Source organism: Astatotilapia calliptera, chromosome 2 (assembly GCF_964374335.1).
Source record: "Astatotilapia calliptera chromosome 2, fAstCal68.1, whole genome shotgun sequence".
Lineage (NCBI taxonomy): Eukaryota > Metazoa > Chordata > Actinopteri > Cichliformes > Cichlidae > Astatotilapia > Astatotilapia calliptera.
The window spans coordinates 32,926,492-32,948,011 of NC_137423.1; the positions used below are offsets into that span (position 1 = coordinate 32,926,492).

The 21,520-nt window shown below is 38.7% G+C and overlaps 1 protein-coding gene across 5 annotated transcripts in view; it reads left to right on the forward strand.

The window, feature by feature from the left end:
* The window catches only part of mid2 (midline 2), a 175,477-nt gene that overhangs the window by 120,071 nt on the left and 33,886 nt on the right, over window positions 1-21,520 (forward strand). For all 5 annotated transcript variants that reach the window (XM_026142972.2, XM_026142964.2, XM_080289240.1 and 2 more), the window contains one exon: window positions 15,928-16,035. In XM_026142972.2, the coding sequence (XP_025998757.1) occupies window positions 15,928-16,035 (108 nt within the window). The remainder of the gene's footprint in view (window positions 1-15,927; window positions 16,036-21,520) is intronic.

Here is a 21,520-nt window from a genome sequence, read left to right on the forward strand (position 1 = left end):
GTTGTATGGAGATGTCTCTAATGCTGCGTAATCCTTTGCATTAGGGCTCATCTCTCTTTATCTCTCCACAATAGCACCAGAGAGATCGAACCATCTTCTGGCATCATTTCTAAAGCTATATTTCTAAAGCCGTTTGCAGTTCCACTTTTAAGGATGGGAGCATCAATACAATGCGCTAATGGTATATAGATAAACAACATTTCTTCTTTATTGCAAGCTCTACAGTATGTTTGTGCTTTTAACAGATGCCCATACTGTGCATTCAAAGTCGATGTATATCATTCAGCATTCATCCATCCTGGGTGGGTGATATTGTGTGTAAAGACAGGTGGGTTGCTTTCGACTCGGATTTTATTCCAAACAGACACAACTCTAACTTTAAAGCATGGATATCCTATGGCCTTATGACATTCCTCTCTCTTACTCATAGAAATATTGTGCTCAGATTTGAGGCCTTACGGGACAATCACAACCTGACAAAATACGACTTTCATAGATACTTACAGCTGAGATCATATATTGATCATGAATGCAAACTGTCCGACTTCAATGATGCTTAGTCGCATTTTTTCCTCATCCTGAAAAATGCCACAATCATGACCCCTACTAAATCTATTTCTAAACTATACAAAGCTCTCTCTAGTGCCAGCAAGGATAATACTTTATACACTAAGGATAAATGGGAAAGGGAATCAGGGATTGCTATTTCTGTAGGGGAGTGGGAAAATGTTTGGTACTGCCAGTGGTCCACGTCCAGTTCTATGAGCTGGAAGGAACATGGCTGGAAGAATATTATTAGGTACTTCAAGACTCCATATCAGGAGAGATACAAAGGGGCTTATATGCAATGCTGGAGACAATGCGGCTCGACTGTTGCTAACCATTTTCATGTCTTTTGGGACTGTCCCGAGTTAAAAAACTTTTGGATAGGTGTTCAGGTCTCTTTAAGTGCAGTCTTTAACGTTCAAATACCTTTAGATTTTAAGGTTTTATAAATGGGTTTGGTCCCCTTTCTGGAACGTAGGAGTGAGATTAAGTTGGCGCAATTATATGAGGTGCCGTAAGGGACATTATTACTGAAACGCTCTCACACACACTACTGAAACGCTCTCACACACACTACTGAAATTTTAGCTCTCACACACACTACTGAAACGCTCTCACACACACAACTGAAACGCTCTCACACACACTACTGAAACGCTCTCACACACACTACTGAAACGCTCTCACACACACTACTGAAATTTTAGCTCTCACACACACTACTGAAACGCTCTCACACACACTACTGAAACGCTCTCACACACACAACTGAAACGCTCTCACACACACTACTGAAACGCTCTCACACACACTACTGAAACGCTCTCACACACACTACTGAAATTTTAGCTCTCACACACACAACTGAAATGCTCTCACACACACTACTGAAACGCTCTCACACACACTACTGAAACGCTCTCACACACACCACTGAAACCAGAGGCATTTCTGCTGAACAGGAAGTTGTTTCCTGACAAGGAAACTGATGGAAAAAGTGGTATATTTCAAAACACTACAAGGATTTCTACTCAGCAACCTGCTAGTACAGCAGTCCCCAACCTTTTTTGCGCCACGTAAACGATATAAAAATAAAAAAACGATAAATACCATGAAAACCATAAATAGAAATGTGTTCGAATTTTTGTGGAGGAATAAAACCCATTACATAGAAAGATCTCAGCTTGTGAAGGGATACAATAAAGGTGGTATCAAAACTCCAGAATTGGAATTTATGGTTGGCACCCTTAGAATTAAATGGTTAAAATCTTATCTGTCACAGCCAGACTCTACTTAGCTCCACAACCCATGATTCTTGTTTAATAAAATAGTATACAGGATTAGACTTTATTTTGAAATGTGATTTTGCGGCAAATAAAATCCCCATAAAGATATCAAACTTTCCAAAACAGACGTTGCATTTTTGGGAAAATGAGATTTACCCACAACTTCTCCCCATAATTCAACCTTATGGAATAATAGGGTAATAACACTTAATCAAAAATCAATTTTCAAGAGTGACTGGTTTGAACAAAAATATTATATTCATAACAGATTTGTTGGATGATAACGGTGTCATTCTAAGTTACACAGACTTTTCAGAAAAATATTGTCTAAACTGTTCTCAAAGAGAATATAACAAATTTTGTGAACTGGTCCCACTGCCTCTGCTTCATTTGATTAAAATTTTTATGATATACAATAATTTCTCATCAGTGGTCCCAAATTTATTGCTAGGGCAATGTCAGCTGTTTGATAAAAATGCAATAAGAAATGTGTTAGTAGTTTCTTCAAAGACAAAATATTTCATAGTTACAACAGAATGGTTACATGGCATGGTTCTAATTTAGTTATTTCATATACACTGGATAAAGCATACTAAAAATTTATGAAATAGCCTATTCTACCTAAAGTTAAAGAAACACACTTTAAACAAAACTAATACTGTGGCAGAATTTCTAAAAAAAGAGATTTGGCTTTGAGGTGGATCAGTGTTCTTTTTGTACTGATGAAAATGAAACCCTAGAACATCTTTTTTTTTTCCTATGCCCTATCACACAATGTATTTGGTGCAACTTAAAAAATTGGATTTCCCTAAATATTAATGATGTGCCACTGTTTGAATTACATCATAATTGTTTTTATATGGATCATCTAGCATTGGATGTCTCAGACATTATTAACATCATCATACTTTTGAGTAAATATCATATCCATTGTGCTAAATGGAGGAACGCTAAGCCTTCTCTCCCTGGTTTTATTGATGATTTTAAGATATTTTTCTTTGCTAAAAAAGACAAAAAGCACATATGCCAAAAAAATAACCAGGATAATGCACGTCTCCCGCTATTCTAAATTTTGACTTATGCTGAGGCTAATATATTGTTAAGTAATGCAGCTGTCTCACTAAGGTCCAGAATCGATTTGTTCCACGATTCGATTCAATTCGATTTGATTATGGGGAATTTTGACAGTCAGAAATATTATAATTCAGATCAGTACATTTACATATTTTTGTATTTAAAAAAAGAAAGCTGACACACGCAAGACTTTATCAAAGGTGTGAGCATCACAGCAGATGCCTTTGTGTCAAAGTAGCTGAAGATAAAACACAGAAAAACATGAAGGTGATTTTCCTGGCCTGGGATTTTATAAAAAATATTCTGCAGTACATCAAAAACAAAAGAAAACCATTAATCAACATATGAACGTTACCTCTGACGTTACAGCGGTTTTATTAGAGACACGGCTAACGTTTTGCATTTTGCATAATTTTAAAAAGTTTAAATTTATTCAGTATTGAACGGCAGAAATTAGGTTTTCTTTTCGGAAGTATGTAAAATGAAAAAAAAAAAAAAACAGCGGGCGACTGCGCTGTAAACAACAGTAGACTTGTGCATAACAAGCAAGCGAATAATACAGAAAACAGATTTTTAGACGGGAAACTGTTCTTGAAGTACAGAGAGAGAGAAAGAGAGGGCTGTGCATGACGTGCAATTTCATCGTGGTGGAAGCAAAACAGTGAGGGAATTCATGACGATGTTTATGTGAAGCGCAGTTTGGATCTTCTTTTGCTGCTGGTTCAGTCAATATTGTTTGGAGAGAGATCAAACTAACAGCTTTAGAATCGGCGCAAAAACGGCATGAAAACAAAGCGCGGACCTGCCGACAGATCAGAGTCAGCGAGCTGTCGGCTTTCAGCCCCGACCGTGTCCGTGCTGTCGGGTGAGACAGGCGACATCTCACTGATTCTGATCCGCGGGTCCGCGCTGTGTGTTTACGTCTTTGTGCAGAGGCCGTGTACCTGCTCTCATTTACTGTCTTAGCTGTTTGGTGGTTGTTGAAATTTTGTGAGGTTTCACCAGAGATTCTGGCATTTCGGGTAAAATAAATTTATATTAAAAAATCGATTCAGGATTTTAATGAATCGATTTCACGTTATCCAAGCCAGAATCGATTTTAATCAATAAATCGATTATAAAAACCCACCCCTAACTAACAGGTTGCTGAGTAGACATCTGTGTAGTGGTTTGTTTGAAATCTAACACTTTTTCCTTCAGTTTCCTTGTCAAGAATTAACTTCCTGTTTAACTGAAATGCCTTCCTGTTTAACTGAAATGCCTTCCTGTTCAACTGAAACGCCTTCCTGTTCAACTGAAACACCTTCCTGTTTAACTGAAATGCCTTCCTGTTCAACTGAAATGCCTTCCTGTTCAACTGAAACACCTTCCTGTTTAACTGAAATGCCTTCCTGTTTAACTGAAATGCCTTCCTGTTCAACTGAAACACCTTCCTGTTTAACTGAAATGCCTTCCTGTTCAACTGAAATGCCTTCCTGTTCAACTGAAACACCTTCCTGTTTAACTGAAATGCCTTCCTGTTCAACTGAAACGCCTTCCTGTTCAACTGAAACACCTTCCTGTTTAACTGAAATGCCTTCCTGTTCAACTGAAACGCCTTCCTGTTCAACTGAAATGCCTTGGTTTTTCAGTAGTGTGTGTGAGAGCATTTCAGTTGTGTGTGTGAGAGCGTTTCAGTTGTGTGTGTGAGAGCGTTTCAGTAGTGTGTGTGAGAGCGTTTCAGTAGTGTGTGTGAGAGCTAAAATTTCAGTAGTGTGTGTGAGAGCGTTTCAGTAGTGTGTGTGAGAGCTAAAATTTCAGTAGTGTGTGTGAGAGCGTTTCAGTTGTGTGTGTGAGAGCGTTTCAGTTGTGTGTGTGAGAGCGTTTCAGTTGTGTGTGTGTGAGAGTGTTTCAGTAGTGTGTGTGAGAGCTAAAATTTCAGTAGTGTGTGTGAGAGCGTTTCAGTAGTGTGTGTGAGAGCGTTTCAGTTGTGTGTGTGAGAGCGTTTCAGTAGTGTGTGTGAGAGCTAAAATTTCAGTAGTGTGTGTGAGAGCGTTTCAGTAGTGTGTGTGAGAGCGTTTCAGTTGTGTGTGTGAGAGCTAAAATTTCAGTAGTGTGTGTGAGAGCGTTTCAGTAGTGTGTGTGAGAGCGTTTCAGTAGTGTGTATGAGAGCGTTTCAGTTGTGTGTGTGAGAGCGTTTCAGTAGTGTGTGTGAGAGCGTTTCAGTTGTGTGTGTGAGAGCTAAAATTTCAGTAGTGTGTGTGAGAGCGTTTCAGTAGTGTGTGTGAGAGCGTTTCAGTAGTGTGTGTGAGAGCGTTTCAGTTGTGTGTGTGAGAGCGTTTCAGTTGTGTGTGTGAGAGCGTTTCAGTAGTGTGTGTGAGAGCTAAAATTTCAGTAGTGTGTGTGAGAGCGTTTCAGTAGTGTGTGTGCGAGCGTTTCAGTTGTGTGTGTGAGAGCTAAAATTTCAGTAGTGTGTGTGAGAGCGTTTCAGTAGTGTGTGTGAGAGCGTTTCAGTAGTGTGTGTGAGAGCGTTTCAGTAGTGTGTGTGAGAGCTAAAATTTCAGTAGTGTGTGTGAGAGCGTTTCAGTAGTGTGTGTGAGAGCGTTTCAGTAGTGTGTGTGAGAGCGTTTCAGTTGTGTGTGTGAGAGCGTTTCAGTAATAATGTCCCTTACGGCACCTCATACAATTACTCTTGGTGGCAAGTAAAAAAACAATTACTAGAAGATGGTTAAGCCCAGCCCAGCCTACCCTAGATGACTGGTTTGGGATCATTTTAGAGATATTTAGGATGGAAAAACTTACATATCTGTTAAGAAATCAAAAAGCCAAATTCTACCAAATTTGGAACAATTGTATCCAATTCATTACCCCCACGAGGGCTGACTTCACTTGATCTCACTATTACTTGGTTGTTTTTTGTTTTTTTTACATTTACCTCTATTACTATTGCTTGTTTATTTACTTATTTGTTCACCATGATTGCAGCATGGGCACCCCCCCCCCCCCCCCCCCCCAGTTTGTGTTTATAGTTCCATGTAATGTGTTCTATATATCTCCTTCGGGAGAGCATGCGAGCAACTCTCCTAGTAATAGCTAGTGGAGGTTAATATGCACCCGCTGATCACTTTGTTTATCATTTGCTCTCCTGGACTTGGAAGGACTTTGTTCCCATGTTATTCATATACTGCTATGCAGATGGTTTTTTCTTGTCCAATCCAAATAAAGATATAATTTAAAAAAAAAAAAGAAGTGAGTCTATCTAATAATTATAGAGCTATTTGCATCAAATAGAAGAAGGACCACCAAAGAAAATGAAGGCACACTGTCTGGGAAGGATGGATGTCCATATAAATTTTCATGGTAATCCATCAAATGCGTGTTGAGATATGATTAGCAGAGATAATGATGGGTGTCCTTTGATAATAGGCATGATAATTTAATTAGTAGTGATTGATGTTTGTGTTACTTTGTTCTGTTGAAAAGTAAAAGAAGACAAGAGGTTAGAAGTTGTTACCCTGAAAAACAGAAATAAATGCAGTCAATCTGCTTAGTAAATAAACACTTTGGTGAGGCGTTTCCAATTATCACCTTTCTTTGACACAACATCCATTACTTTGATCTCACGGTTGCATTTTCTTTTACTCTATTACATACATAAACCATTTTTAGAGCCAGGTGCCAGCTGGATGTCATAAATCTTTGGGTGCTATCCCAGAATTTGTGGACAGCATCAGAGCTAAAGCTGTCACGCTAAATCCTTGCATCTGTTTAAGGACTTCATGTCACACTTAAAGAGGCAAACTGGGGACAGTAAGAAGCAGGCGGAATCAAACAGAGGCAGAAAAAATGAAGAGAAATATGAGCGAGCAAACGACTGGATTGAGCATAGAGCGTATTCAAAATGTAACTGTTCTGGTGTCAGCAAAAGGTTAACCACTGCTTTGAACTTTGCCTAGCCGTCTTTACAAGATAGGTGCCATTTTGGCTACAGCAGCCAATGTTGGAAGTCATATATTGCTCTGGCTGTCACTGTTCTGTAATTATTACAGTCAAAAGTTTTGAGCAATCAATCGTGTCTTTATACTTTTCCTCAAAGTAGTCAATTATTATTATTCAAGACCTTGTATGTGAGGAGGATTTTAAATTTGATTCTGGATTTCACAATGAAGAGAAGCCAATATGAGAAATGTGCTTCCTCTTTCAAGTCCCTGTCAGTAATCTTGCTGCAGCATTTTGGGTCAACTGAAGGATTTTCGGGGAGTTTTAGAACATCCTGATAATAAGGAATTACAGTAGTCCAGCCTAGAAGTAATAAATGCATGAACTAGTTTTTCAGCATCGCTCTGAGACAGGATGTGTCTGATTTTGGAGATATTGCGCAAATAGAAGAAAGCGGTCCTACACAGTGTCACTGCATTTCTGAGATTTTTAGTGCCAAGTACAAGAACCTAAGTTTTATCTGAATTTAGAAGCAGAAAATTTGAGGTCATCCACGTTTAACTAATTATTTGTGGGTGTCATCTGGCGTCATGATAGATAAAGTTGGTAGTCATCTGCATAGCAGTGAAAATGTATGCTATTTCTTCTGATGATACTGCCTAAGGGAAGCATGTATAATGTAAACAGAATTGGTCCTAGCACAGAACCCTGTGGAACTCCATATTTAACCTTAGTGTGTAAAGACAACTCCCCATTTACATGAACAAATGTAAATATATTAGATAGATATGATTCAAACCACTGCAGCGCAGTACCTGTAATACCTACAGCATGTTCTAATCGCTCTAATAGAATATTATGGTCAACAGTATCAAACGCTGCACTGAGGTCTAGCAGGACAAGCACAGAGATGAGTCCACTGTCAGAGGCCAGATCATTTGTAACCTTCACTAAAGCTGTTCCTGTGTTGCGATGAGCTCTGAAACCTGACTGAAACTCTTCAAGTATCACATTCCTCTGCAGATTCCTCTTTTACGATGATGATGATGATGATGATGATCTCTAATGGTTACAATTTTATTTGTGACAAAATTCACGAAGTCATTACTCGTTAACTTTAAAGGAATGCTTGGCTTAACAGAGCTCTGACTTTTTGTCAGCCTGGCTTTAGTGCTGAAGAGAAATTTAGGGTTCTTACTTCCTTCAATGAGTGGTCAATAGTAAGTTTTTCTAGCTTTACGGAGGGCTTTTTTATAGAGCGATAAACTGGATTTCAAGGCTAAATGAGGATGTTCTAAGCTAGTGTGATGTCATTTTAATTAGTCCAATTATAGATTGAATGCCGTGCTGAGGCTGTCATTTTTAGTATCTACATGGATAAAATCTCCCACAATAATTATTTTATCTGAGCTGAGAACTAAATCACATAAAAAGTCTCAGAATTCAGACAAAAAACAGACAGGTGGACGATAGATAACAACAAATGAAACTTTTCTTGAGTTTTTCAAGCTAGGGTGGACAAAGCTAAGCATCATTTTTTTCAAATGAATTAAAACTCTGTCTTGGTCTTTGGTTGATTAACAAGCTGTAGTGGGAGATTAATTCATGTACTAACAGGGGACTAGAAAAGAGAGACCCAATGTTTATAATCCACATTTCACTGTTTTACTCTTTGGTGCAGTCGTGGATACAGTATTGTTCTTTCTGTGTGATTTTTTTGTGTTTAAATAATTTTTTGCTGATTTTTGGTTTGTTTTTTTGTTTTGACACAGTCTCTAAGGGGATGGGGTTTTGGGGAGATAGCAGGAGGAGAGAAGCTACAGAGAGGCGTGTAAGTCTGCAACTCCGCTTCCTGATCCAAACTCTGGATAGTCAGATTTTGGGGGGGTTTATTAAATTTGGCCAGATTTGTAGAAGTGAGAGCTGCTCCATCCAAATTAGGATAGATGCAGTCTCTCCTAACAAGAACAGGTTTTCCCCAAAAAGGTTCCCAATTATCTATAAAGCAAAGCATTTTGGACACCATTCAGACAGACAGCAATTTAAGCCAGCCACCCTGTGTTCCCGGGTGCTCGGAACAGTCTGCTAGGGGAAGAACTAAAGCTACCTTCAAGTGCACCAGCCACAGGGGCCTGGCTAGCTATGGGTTTTCCAAGGGTGCGAAGGTCTGTGTGTTGTAACGGGAACAGGAAGTGATACTCTACCAGATAGAGCCAACACCAAGTGAGAGTGAAATGGTCTCAGAAGAAGGGGTGGCTGTCAAGAAGCCTTTCATAAGGAAGGAAAATGGGGAACAAAGGATAAGGAATTCCAAATTACACAAGACCTGGATTTGAAATCAGTAACATAAGGTCCTATGGAGTGATGAATTCAGTTTCATTTTTCAGCATTGGAATGCACTTCAGGAAGCCTGGATAACTATTCCTGAAGACTGTTTAAAGAAATTATAAGAAAGTTTACCTAAGAGATTTCAGGCTGTGTTGACGAACAAAGTATTGACTTTCTAGCTTGCGCTAATTGTTTTTTCTTATATGATATGTATGTTTGAACATGTTTCAGTAAATCAATGCACGCATTTTCCTAGAAAAATATAAAGGAATGAGGGGTGGCTTAAGACTAATGTACAGCACAACAGGATTTGTATATATCTGTTTCGACAGTTTTCTTGGATAAAAGACTATTTCTTTTCTTGATGTATGTCAATCTGAAATCTACAAGATCTGTTAGACATTTTGTACATCATTTACCACTCCTGCCACAATTGATATGCGGTGAAACCTTTGCTTGTTAACTAGAATTTAAAATACATCGGTGTGGGCGTGAGCAGTGCTTGTTAACACAGTATGCATTTGTAAAGATTTGCAGTTTAAGAAAACAAGTTGGGATTTTGTAATGTCAAGGTGGGCGGCTAATTTAGCTGCATTCTCTGCTGTGTTTGTGATGTTATTATGGTGATTCAGCTGTGAGATTTTCTGTGACAAAAGCAAATAGTATTTTCAAGATTGAGCACTGCAGCATCATTAAAACTCACACACACAATTCATCTCATTTGTCTGCAGTCAATGGATTTTCTTAAAATGACAGCACAGTGAGAAATTGCAATGCCGAATCTCAGAATCGGGGGAATTTAACAAGCAAAGACTCGTTTTGAGTTTAGCTCACCTCCTGATGATTGACAACTCCTAAAATACTGTCTCTCTACTTACTACCAGTTTTTAGAAAAGGAGAGTTGGATATGTGTTTCGACTTCACATTTCAAAAGTGTTCATAGATAGTTGCTAAACAAATATCTTTGTTTTTGTTTTTATCAGGCAAAGTCTTTTTGTTTTTGAGTGTAACCAGTGGTTTGCACCTTCCATAAACCCGCACTATTAATAATCTTGAAGTCATCACTTAATTGTTGCCTTTGACGTTTGAAAAATGATTCTTAGTTATTATTACCTATCCCTTATTACCTAAATGACCAGACATCTTTCATTCAGCCTGCTTGAGTCCTGGTTATTGCATAGAAACTGCCCTATGTTTCCAGGCAATACACCTCAGAATTAAATATGTTTACATGATAACCTTCAAACAAAGAAGAATACTGGCGCCGTAAGGTTGGATTAATTCCAGCATTATGGCAATAGTATCCTAATATGATAAAGCAGTGTTCCCCTATTATTGATATCACTGAAACTTTTAAGTTATTATATAAAAATCATAATGAACTAATGTTACCATTTTAGTTCCAGCTGGTCATCATATGGTTACCTATATATTACTGTATGACTACTAATTGGTCCTGCTTTACAGGCATATGTTTATATTGTCATTATTAGCCCCATTTGGTCTTGTTATTAACCAATTATACAAATTTAAAGTTAGTACCTCTCTGCTAGATCCATTGTTCATACAAGATATTACTTGGTTATTATTTGGATGTTACTTTGTAATAATGTTGTAATTATTTCCACATTATATTTGCTTTCACACTCATACCCCACTATTATAACGATGTGGCCAAGCTGTAACAGAAAGTGCTACCAGTCCACAGTAGAGATGTAGATGAGCATACTTCCTGTTTTTGTTGTTTTACTCTATCCATATAGTGAATGAGCATTGACTTTGTTCTGTCGGGATAACCTGAGCTTTGAATGAAGTTGTAACATATTAAAACCTTTTGCGTGTGTAGTAGAAATAAAGTCGACAAACTTACGCTAACTTTAATTAGATTTCCCTGGTGATTTTATACATGCATTATGTCCCATTAAAGTATCGCTTATCTTTTCTTTTTTGGAGGTAAGTCTTGTTAATTCGATATAACTACCAGATGGTTGCTGAGTAGCAATACTTGCTTCAAGAATTACTTTGAATCAGCTACATCTAAAATGATAAATAAATAAATGAACCTCTCATTGGGACTTGTGCCTATTACATCGATCGGTGATATGTGAGGAAAGGGGACAAGTGAGCCACAATCCAGAACATTTTGTAATAATGTGGGACAGTGGATTTCAACATCCCATACTGTTGGAACTGCATTTATTTTCTTCCGTCTTACTCTCCATTTCTCAGCACAATTCTGTGCTGGATGTCTTGATTTATCTGAGGAAGATTACCAGCAGTAGATCAGCTATGCAGATATGGTGTTTATTTGCTGTGGTTCAGTACAGGCTATAGGATGTCAACTTGATGAGAACTGTGGTAGCTTATTAGAGAGAAATATGTGCTGCCAGCTGTACCCAACTGTAACATTACTCAGCTGATATCTGCATTTGCTTTTGCTAAAATAATGTCATTATAATAGCATATACAAACATGCTTGTCAGATATACTTTTAATAATTAGTAGAAAGCACTGAAAAGGATGTGGTTAAGTCATAGCTGCATTAATGAGGAGGATATTCTATATTAACATTATTATTATATTACTATTGACTAAAGTAATAATCCTTATAAATCATAATTCCATTTAGTTTGCCTAATATATTGTATTCAAATACTTTTATTTATCCGATGTTGGAGAGTTTAATAATTTCCCAAAGACAGATTAAATAGAGCAAATTAGAACATGTGTTAAACATAATTATCATCAACCAAACGTTTTTAAGAAATTTGAAAGTGAGATGTTTTTATTGAATTTTAGCACCCTGACTAGTTTTCATAAATATTTTAAGAGCAGGAGCAGGTGAAAGGTTTCTTAACACTTGCTATATGTGGTTATTCTTCCAATAACAGACCTTAACTTGAAGTTGGCACAGTGCTTTTTAGTATACCTGCAGAGGAGTCTAATAATGCCTAATTTGAGTGAGGTTAAAAGAGAGAGAGAGAGAGAGAGACGGAGAGAAGGGGGAACGAGGAGGGAACAATTTTCCATAACTACGCTGCTAAGTAGCCCAGTCGTAATTCACAGTGACCCAGGATAGCTGCATTCATCCTGCTTAATTACGAAGCTGCAGTCATAAAATGGCTTTTTGCAGAACTGTGTTGTTTGTGTTTGTGTGCCCCTGTGATTTTCTCACCATGTGAGGGCCTACTTTGGCTCAAAGCCATCCTTAAGAGGATCCAGTACTGTGCAAGTCTTAAACCACCTTGCATTTCTTTATAGTTTTCTTGCAAGAAGCCAGATTTTTTGTAAAAAAAAAGATTTATGTGGTTTTGAGCAATAGTTGTGCAGGAAAAATCTTCTCTGTGTGCACCCAACTCAAGGGATAAACCAATTCTGCGTCTACACATAACAGATTTGACATTTTTAGTACAAAACTTACTAGAAATGACAAATAGGGCATAGTTTGACGGATATAATGAGTACTTTTGCAATGAAAAGGGAATTCGAAAAGAGACCTTAGCCAAAAACTTGGCACATCTCAGTATTGTGTGCAATGTGCCCTTAAAATATTTGAGGAAACTTTTGAGCAGCTACTTCTATCAATAAATTAATCATCTTAATCTTCATCAATAGTAATAATGTTTTTATAGTCTTAATAATAATTTGAGAAATAGCTAATTGGGGTGAGTGATAGTAGATAAACAGTTACGTCTAACTGGCTGTCCCCCTACTCATGTTAAGGTTAACATGTGTACCAGCCAGGTTAACATTGAGGGAAACTCTTTAATATTTAATTGTTATTGAATCAGAACCTTTACTGACCTCTCGAAGTTCTTCATAAAGACTGGGTAGTCAGTGCTTCCCAACCCTGAACCAAGACACATATTTCATATTAGAAAAGTCACATGGCGCACCACCAAATGTAATTTCTTCTGTCTTACTGGCAGTTGGCATTGGCAACCCTTTTAATTAGAGCAGGTAGTTGCACTGCCCTCTAGTGGAAGAGAATGTAATTGTTCTGCCCGTTACTCACGCCGATCACTAATCAGATTGAACCAGATAATCTTCCACGGCACACCTGTCTATACTATCTACAGAACTAAAAAAATTACCTAGTAATGTTGCTTTCTCACAATTTGGTGTGAAAAGGTACTGTATGCGTTGGTACTGTTGACATCTCTAAATATATATATATGGATTATTTTCTGTTATTGAACAGTTTAGAAACACACAGTCCAATGAATTCCTTTGATCATATCAGTCGATCGGTGGATAAGTAAGAGATCATAATGTGCATCTACGTCATTCTGTATATTTTTAATAACATTAAGAAAACACTTCTTAATCAAGGTGATTTTTTTTGTTTGTATGTAAAAAAAAATCTACTCATTTAAATCTACTCTATCCCACATGAGCATTTATCTTTGTAAATTCTGCTCTGCTGTATTTTGTTATCACTGCTGTGATCTTTAATTTAAATGTCATCATTGCACCTCTGTAAGATTGCGTGTGCCACAGTAAAAGAGGTCTCCTCGCAGTGCATCTCCTTGTGTACTACTGTGTTATGGTTGCCAGCCAAGAACAAAAGTGCTCTTGCCACAGTCCCTTCCCTGCAGGAAACACTCACCTGTAGCTTTTTGTGACAACAAACGCTACAGCAGCTAGCGAAGCAGCTCAAGGAACACTGTTCTCTGTAAATGTTTCTGGCCTCTGAAAACGTCTTATTTGAAGTGAAATTTCTAGCCTCTTGTCTGAATTTTCTCAATAACTCTGAAGTTTCCAGTTTGGGTGAAAAATTCCCACTGTCACCCTGCTGGGTTAGTTTTATTTCTTTTTATTCTGGAGTATATTTGTAATTTCTGTAATGGTTTGAAGTGACTCCTACAGACAAAATCACTCATCGAGATATAGAGGTTGCACTTACAGTAAACCTCTGCACAGGTGTAAATACAGCCAATTACATCTCTGTTACAACATGATCTTAGATAACAGATATGAGCTTTGTGCATCTTTATGTTACTGTATGAAACATAAAAATTATTTTTAAAAAAATATGACTATTAGAGCAGATGAAGCAAGTAAGGTACGCCCAGACCTAAAACCAGTCTGTCAGGATTAGTGTCGTGGATGAGAGAAGGAGGACCCAAATGCTGGACTCACAGGTAGGTAGGTGAAGGTTGGTGTTTATTGTCGATGGAGTGAACAAACAGAACAGGAGTAGGAAAGGGCTGGCTGGACGACTGACTGACTGACTGACTGAATGAATGAATGAAGGACTGACTGACTGACTGAAAGACTGAATGGCTAGCTGACTGAACGCAGGCGGAAACGACAACATAACATCAATGACACGACAAGGGCTGAAGGGAAGAGAGGGCTTAAATACATGACTAACAATGACAACGATTGGAGACAGGTGAGTGAACAGCTGAACATAATGAACTAATGATAAATGGGAAGAGGACTGAACATAATGCACACAGACCAAGGCTAACACAATAAAACAGGAAGTGGAACAGGCAGTAGATAAACAGTGAACGTGAACTGAAAATACTGGGTCAACGACCCAGAAACCCTGACACAGTTAAGGTTGGAAGTATAGATGTCATTTCTGTCTCTTTTTTTGTACCTTTGTTTGCTCATGAATCAGAAATCACAACCAAATTGCCATTTAGATTTTCTCTTCTCTTTTTTGGTTCAACAGTGAAGTTGGAGTATCTTTTTTTATGATCTAAAACCCTGCCCTAAGTGGTTCTAAAGCTTTTGCAGTAATTGTATGCATATTTCATAATGAGCAAACTGCTTAATAGTGGTTCATTGTTGAAATTCAGCAAACACCCTTAGTGTCTCCAAAAAAACCCCTCACCCACCCACACACACAAATTTGAAGATGGATGTTCATTTAGTGCTGGCGTGAAATGGTGAACTGATGAAGAGTTGCCTTGGTGACTTTGGTCCTGAAACAATCACAGAATCTATTAAATTGGCTTGGTGTGAGCATTTTCTATGAGTGATTTAATTATTGTCTCCACAGACCTTTTCTGGGTGCCTTTGAGTTTTCAAATAATCCACCTTGGCTTTTTCTGAGTTAAGTAAACATGTTTTTTTAAATAGTGTAACTCTAATCATTTAATGCACCATTTTTGTAATAAATTCATGCTGCATACAAGTATAAAACAGTGTTTCAAATCCAACTGCACAGTAACCCTTTTTATTAGGAGAGATGGGCTCCAGCAAGGACAAGAACATTTTTGGCGAATGAATAATAAATTCCATCTACAGTGTACATTAAAATGTCGGTTTCTCACTACCTGCAATGCCCCCTAATTGGCTGACCAATTAGTTTGCCATATTTATGTGTATTTATGAATTGTTTTGTTTAACCTTGGATTCGTGTACCTAATATATTGATTTATGATCTTCCCAGTGACAGCTGATGAGTTGGAAATCGCTTTTCCTTGTTTTGTTCTTCACAAGTTATTTTTAATCCAGGTGCACGTTGCTTAAGGCACTTTTCCTGGTGTGCAGAATTCTTAATGAAATGGAAAACTATAGGACGTGCTCTGTATGCGATGATGCAAATGATCCTTCCTGCCACTCCGAAAGTCTTACAAAGTTCCCAACGAGAGCATGTGAACGAGGAAGAAAAAAAAATGTGCAGACACATTTTTGATATCAGACACCAAAAGCAAAATATAAGATACATTGAACCTGAGCAAGTCAGTGAATATACAGTTTGACTTTAAAGTGAGGCTGTGAGGGTTTCTTAAGTTGTGTGTTTGCTTCTCTTCAGGTGAACACAGCCATGCATGAAGCTAAGCTGGTAGAGGAGTGTGATGAGCTGGTGGAGATCATTCGCCAGAGAAAACAGGTCATCGCCGTGAAGATCAAAGAATCCAAGGTAAAGTATTATATTCAACTAAATTTTTTTAAGCGTCTTTTAAGTGCAGTCTGAAATATTCAAATTCAGGTACAATCACAAATGTGGCACTGACTGATTTTTTTTTTACCTTTAAGACACAAAAAAACAAAGCTAACAGACAACAATATTGGCATTTTATTAACTTACAGGGAACCTACTATGGTTCCCTGTAAGTTAATAAAAAATAAATAAAAAGTCACTCATCCAAATGACTTCTTCACTTATCTGAAGAAATCATGAAGGAAGGAAGTCACTTGGATGAGTGACAAAACATTTCTCCCACTGAAAATGCTAAATCCAGATGAACATGCTACAGGCCATTCAGTCCTTATACGACCGTTGCAAGAGCTTGGTCCGTACAGCCGGCAATAAGTCGGACTCGATCCTGGTGGGTGATGGGCTACGCCGCGGCTGCCCCTTGTCACCGATTCTGTTCATAATTTTTATGGACAGAATTTCTAGGCGTAGCCAAATTAACATAATCAACTATTGGAATTTTTTTTCCTGAATGCAAGTAGTTGAAGTTACCAGCGGATGAGCGTGCAATACCTTCAATCTCTTGGCGACCACGTTTCATCACAAAGCAATTGCCCAGGTCACCTCAAGAAAGGCAACCTGCCTCCAAACACTCACGGCCCAACTTAGACTGACTGCAGTTACTCTCAGATTGGTCAAGGTTTGCAAATAATCGCTGTCTAATTTAGAAATTCAGAGAGGTTGCCATGATATTGTAATCAGTCTGAGTCAGTCTGTGCCAATGAGCGTAACTCATCCTGGAATGTGTCTCTTTACGATAGGGAACTTGACTCAACTGGTTGCCAAGTGACTGTAATCTGGTTATATATAATAACAAGATTCCTGAGCATCTATCCCATTTTGCAGTTAAACTGCTGTCCTGAAAGAACTACAATATTCACTTATTTAGAGTAAATTTTCAATATATGTTTTACATCTATGAGGTTCTGACTGGACTACGAGTGTAAGTAGTTAATATGAATTTCAGTATATGTAGACAGCAACAGATTTCTGGCTTTCCAAAATGTATTTAATAAGCTAACCCTGACTCTTCACTTCAGAGTTAACGAGACTGCAAGTTCACTGCACACAGTCACAAGAAATCACAAGAGTTTAAAGGGCTTGTGACATTAAAGGGAGACACTCGAGGAACTGAGGGGCTGCACCAAGGCCTAGTATAAGATAACTTAAGATAAATATGGATTATTTTGAACTGTGAATCATGCATAGCCACAGTTGCAGAGTCCAAGAATTGAAAAGAAATGTAAATGACCACAACAGGTCCCAATAGATTTAATCAGTCAGAGCAAGATTATCATCCAGATGTTGTATTTTTAGTTACTGTTGAGTGTAAAGCTGAATATTGTTTAAACTCCTGAGATAAGATCTATAGTTAATTAACTGAATGTCTGCTGAGGCAGGCAGAATGTATATTTTCCTAATAAAAAAAAACTAAACAAGATCTTTTGTTGTAAATGATGTTGCTGGGAGTTGTTAAGGAACCCCAGGCGGTGTATAAGCGTATCTCTAAAGCTGGGCTTACACTGTGCGATTTTTGGCCCATTTTGAGCCGATTTTTCAGTCGTGCAACCGTTTTGGTGATCGGCCCGATTTTGGCCTTCATCGTGCGTCGTGCATCGTGTAGTATACGTGGGGTAACGAGAAGCGATTAACACCTCACGACCAGCTCCCGATCATCAATCGCTTGGTAGTCACGACCGTCGTGAGGGTGTCACCGCAGCTTCTCGCACTGCGCACGTGCAAACACATAAACGTCAGTGAAAAAGACGGAGTAGTACGGCAGTACAGCATGTGATCTGGACGCAAGCGATGGAGGCACTTGTAGAATTTTGGAAAGCTCGGATGAGCTTTGGATAGCTCATCCGAGCCTTTTCCATGTGGCCTCACAAAATCATCACAACCACAACAACCGTAAAAATAGTTGGATTTACACTGCTGCTCAATCACAGCTGCCTGATCAGTGTTTTTCATTAGCAATTTAGCAAAGTTGATGGCGGTGGTGTGTCTGTGTGAGTGAAAGACAGAGAGGGAGAGCGAGCGACAGATTACCTTCATTTTTATGGACGCACAGTTTGAGCACTCGGGTCGCATCAGAGCATCGGGCCGTATAGTGTGAGACCCTGCATCGTGACCTACGAACTTCTAACCCCTGCAAGTCAATCGTACAGTTTGAGCAGAAGCTGAATAACACGACTGAAAAAAATCGCACAGTGTTTGCCCAGCTTAAGTGTACCGTACAACCAAAACGAGTTATAGATGGACGATCTTCTGCGTGTGTCATTAACTGAATCAGTCCAAGATTAGACGCATTTTTATTCAGCGTGCATAAACAAAAACAGTGATTACTGGCACTTAGAAGAGAGAGATGATGACTTCGGTGAATTCATATTACATCGTTTCATTCAGTTTTCAGCAGTTCATATTTCAAAAACTTGTGTCGCCTTGCCATCTAAAGTAAGGCAATAAGCCCGACCCACCATCACTTTGCAGAAGCGAATGAATATGAAAGCAACGATGCCGTGGACAGAATATATTTGTGTGGTTGTCTGCTTGTTTACCCAAATATACACCACATGCAGGCTTTACGAGAAATGAAAAGCACGGAGGATAAAAAAAAAAGAGAGCAATAACAGTCTCTCCTCATATTTAGGCAGTCAACATGAATGCGTGAGGAAAGAATTTAAAATGGCAGGAAAGACTGTTCTGAACCTCCTGCTGCTGTTTTAGAAAGTCCACAACTAACTGCACAGACAGATACACATTTGGCTCTGTGTGTGCGTGTGTGTGCATGTGTGTGTGTGTACTCATGCCCATGTGTATATGGGTAGTTGTCCCGTCTCTGACCATGAATAACCCTTCCAGAGGTGAAATTTTAAGTGCTTGTGAAGGATCCAAGGTGGCAGAGGAGCTTCATAGAGAAATTTCCCAACAGTTAACACAAAGACTAAAATAGGTTTGTGTGTGTTTGTGTGTGAGACAGAGGAGTGTGTCGACAATGAATGCAGACAAAGAGCAAGGTTTGTTCTCCTGAGAGTCTGTGCCTGTAAAAGGCTCTCCAGCTGAAGGTACAGCGGTCAAATGTAGGAAGCCCGTATGCATCACTTTGAAAGGTCAAGGAAGATGAATCAAATGCGCCTTGACTAATTCAAATGTGTAGAAGAGAGCAAAGGATAAGATGAATATTGATATTTTACACAGCGACATTGCTACAAAAACACGGCTCATATTATACATTTTATGAGCAAAGTACTGAGATGGCTTCCTGTTGAGGACAGTCTCATAAAGGAAAGTGTTCAGAGGTGACTCTGCAACAGAATAACCGGATTATACAGGCTTGATCATGGTGAGCAAGGTGCTCCCATTCTCTCTCTTACTTCTTCATAATGAGGTCTGTATCTTGCAGAGGAGACTCAGCAGTCATACTTAATCTCTCCCAGCTCACACACACGCACATAATAAAAAACAACAAAAAAACCAGACTATTCCCACGGCCGGGTTTCTGTTTGTGTGTTTTTGTCATATGACTTCCTGTCTTCCAAGCATCTATTCTGCCGCTTTTCCGTTATCTTTTCTTGAAAACTGTTCAAACTCCAAGGATTAACAATGCAAAACTCTTTTAGTGTTACATACTAGCTTTTTTTTAACACAATTTTTTTTTAACGATCTCATGGGTCATTTGAACTTCATTTTAAAAGCTTATGCCTGGTAGGGACTCATCATAAAAACAACAGCATTACTGTTGTTGGCACCACTTAAACAACCTGTCTCTGTGTTTATGTGACAAGTGCCTCTTGTGAATGTGCAAATATAACATTTGTCTCTCAGAGCCAGGTCAGGATGGATGGTCGACCTTACAAAGCCTTTGGCTTTGGCCTGTTTTCAGTGCTGTGGTTTTGTTTATTCTATTTCTTTAAAAGCAAATCAAGGCTGTAAAACTTTAAGGATCCACATCCAAAATCTAGTGACTGATGGCTGGTCATTACTTGTAAAATAGCGCTTCATGCTACCATGACTTACAGATGACATATATTCCCACAGCATCAGCTGGATTTATCTGTTGTTGAGATTCTGTCTTTTTGTATGCAGTCATATCCTGGTTTCATCTACTTTCAATGATAAACAGTATGAAAGGCTGATGAATTTGTTTTAATGGCCACCAGGGGATTATAGCTGTAGCTGCCAAAATACCTACAGAAGACTATTTAGTAATTTAACCATTATGCCACTGCTAAATGTTAGCTACAAAAATATGTTTTTCAATCAACTGGAGTGAGAGAAAACATATTATTTTTATAAGCCATTAATAACACATTGCTTTGTTTTCATATCTATGATTGCACTTGAAGAAAATTCAGCCTCTGAAAAAGTTTTGACTCAGTAAAATGATAAAAAAAACCAACTTTAAATATTGTAGCATCACCTCATAAGTATTAAAATTATATTAGAAGGTTCATTTTCAGCTTTAAATCACGAACTGTAGGCTTCGCACAAAGTAAGAGACACACACACGAACACACACTCAGACCGTGCCATATTGTCCATTATTTTGCAGGAGAGAAGTAATCATCTCTAAAATTGTTGTTTGCGGCCTATGTTGCCAAATAACAATTCATCCTTTAAACCTCCTCTCGCTTCTCCTCTCTTTGCAGTCAACAACCTGCTCAAATGTCATTTTTAGTGACAAGAGATTATGGCGGACTTAGTGCAAGTGCAGCTGAGATGTCAGTTGAAAACTCCATTAAGACTCCAGCTTAACGAGACTTCTAAAGCAGCAGCAGCAGCTTTTCCAGCAGCGAGAAGGAAAGTGGACTTTAGATTCCATGAAAACTTTTGATGGTGACCTTTTAGCCATGTGAACTTTAGTTTTGTTTAGTGTTAGAGAGCAGCACGGTGGCACGGTGGTTAGCACTGTTGCCGCACAGCAAGAAGGTCCTGAGTTCAATTCCACCATCAGGCCGGGGTCTTTCTGTGTGGAGTTTGCATGTTCTCCCCGTGTTTGCGTGGGTTCTCTCCGGGTACTCCGGCTTCCTCCCACCGTCCAAAGACATGCAGCTTGTGGGGATAGGTTAATTGATTAATCCAAATTGTCACTAGGAGTGAATGTGAGTGTGAATGGTTGTCTGTCCCTATATGTTAGCCCTGCGACAGACTGGCGACCTGTCCAGGGTGTACCCCGCCTTTCGCCCCATGACAGCTGGGATAGGCTCCAGCACCCCCCGCGACCCTGAAAAGGATAAGCGGAAGCGAATGGATGGATGGATGGATAGTGTTAGAGATTCAAATTAGCCTTAGCCTGAAATTATGATGCGTTCAGTGCATTAAGAGACTTAACTTCATTCTTTGCCTTTAGATTCACAGATGATTTATTTAATCATTTAACAACACTCCACGCTAAAGCCGGTATTGAATTCTACAGTTGCCTCTTGCT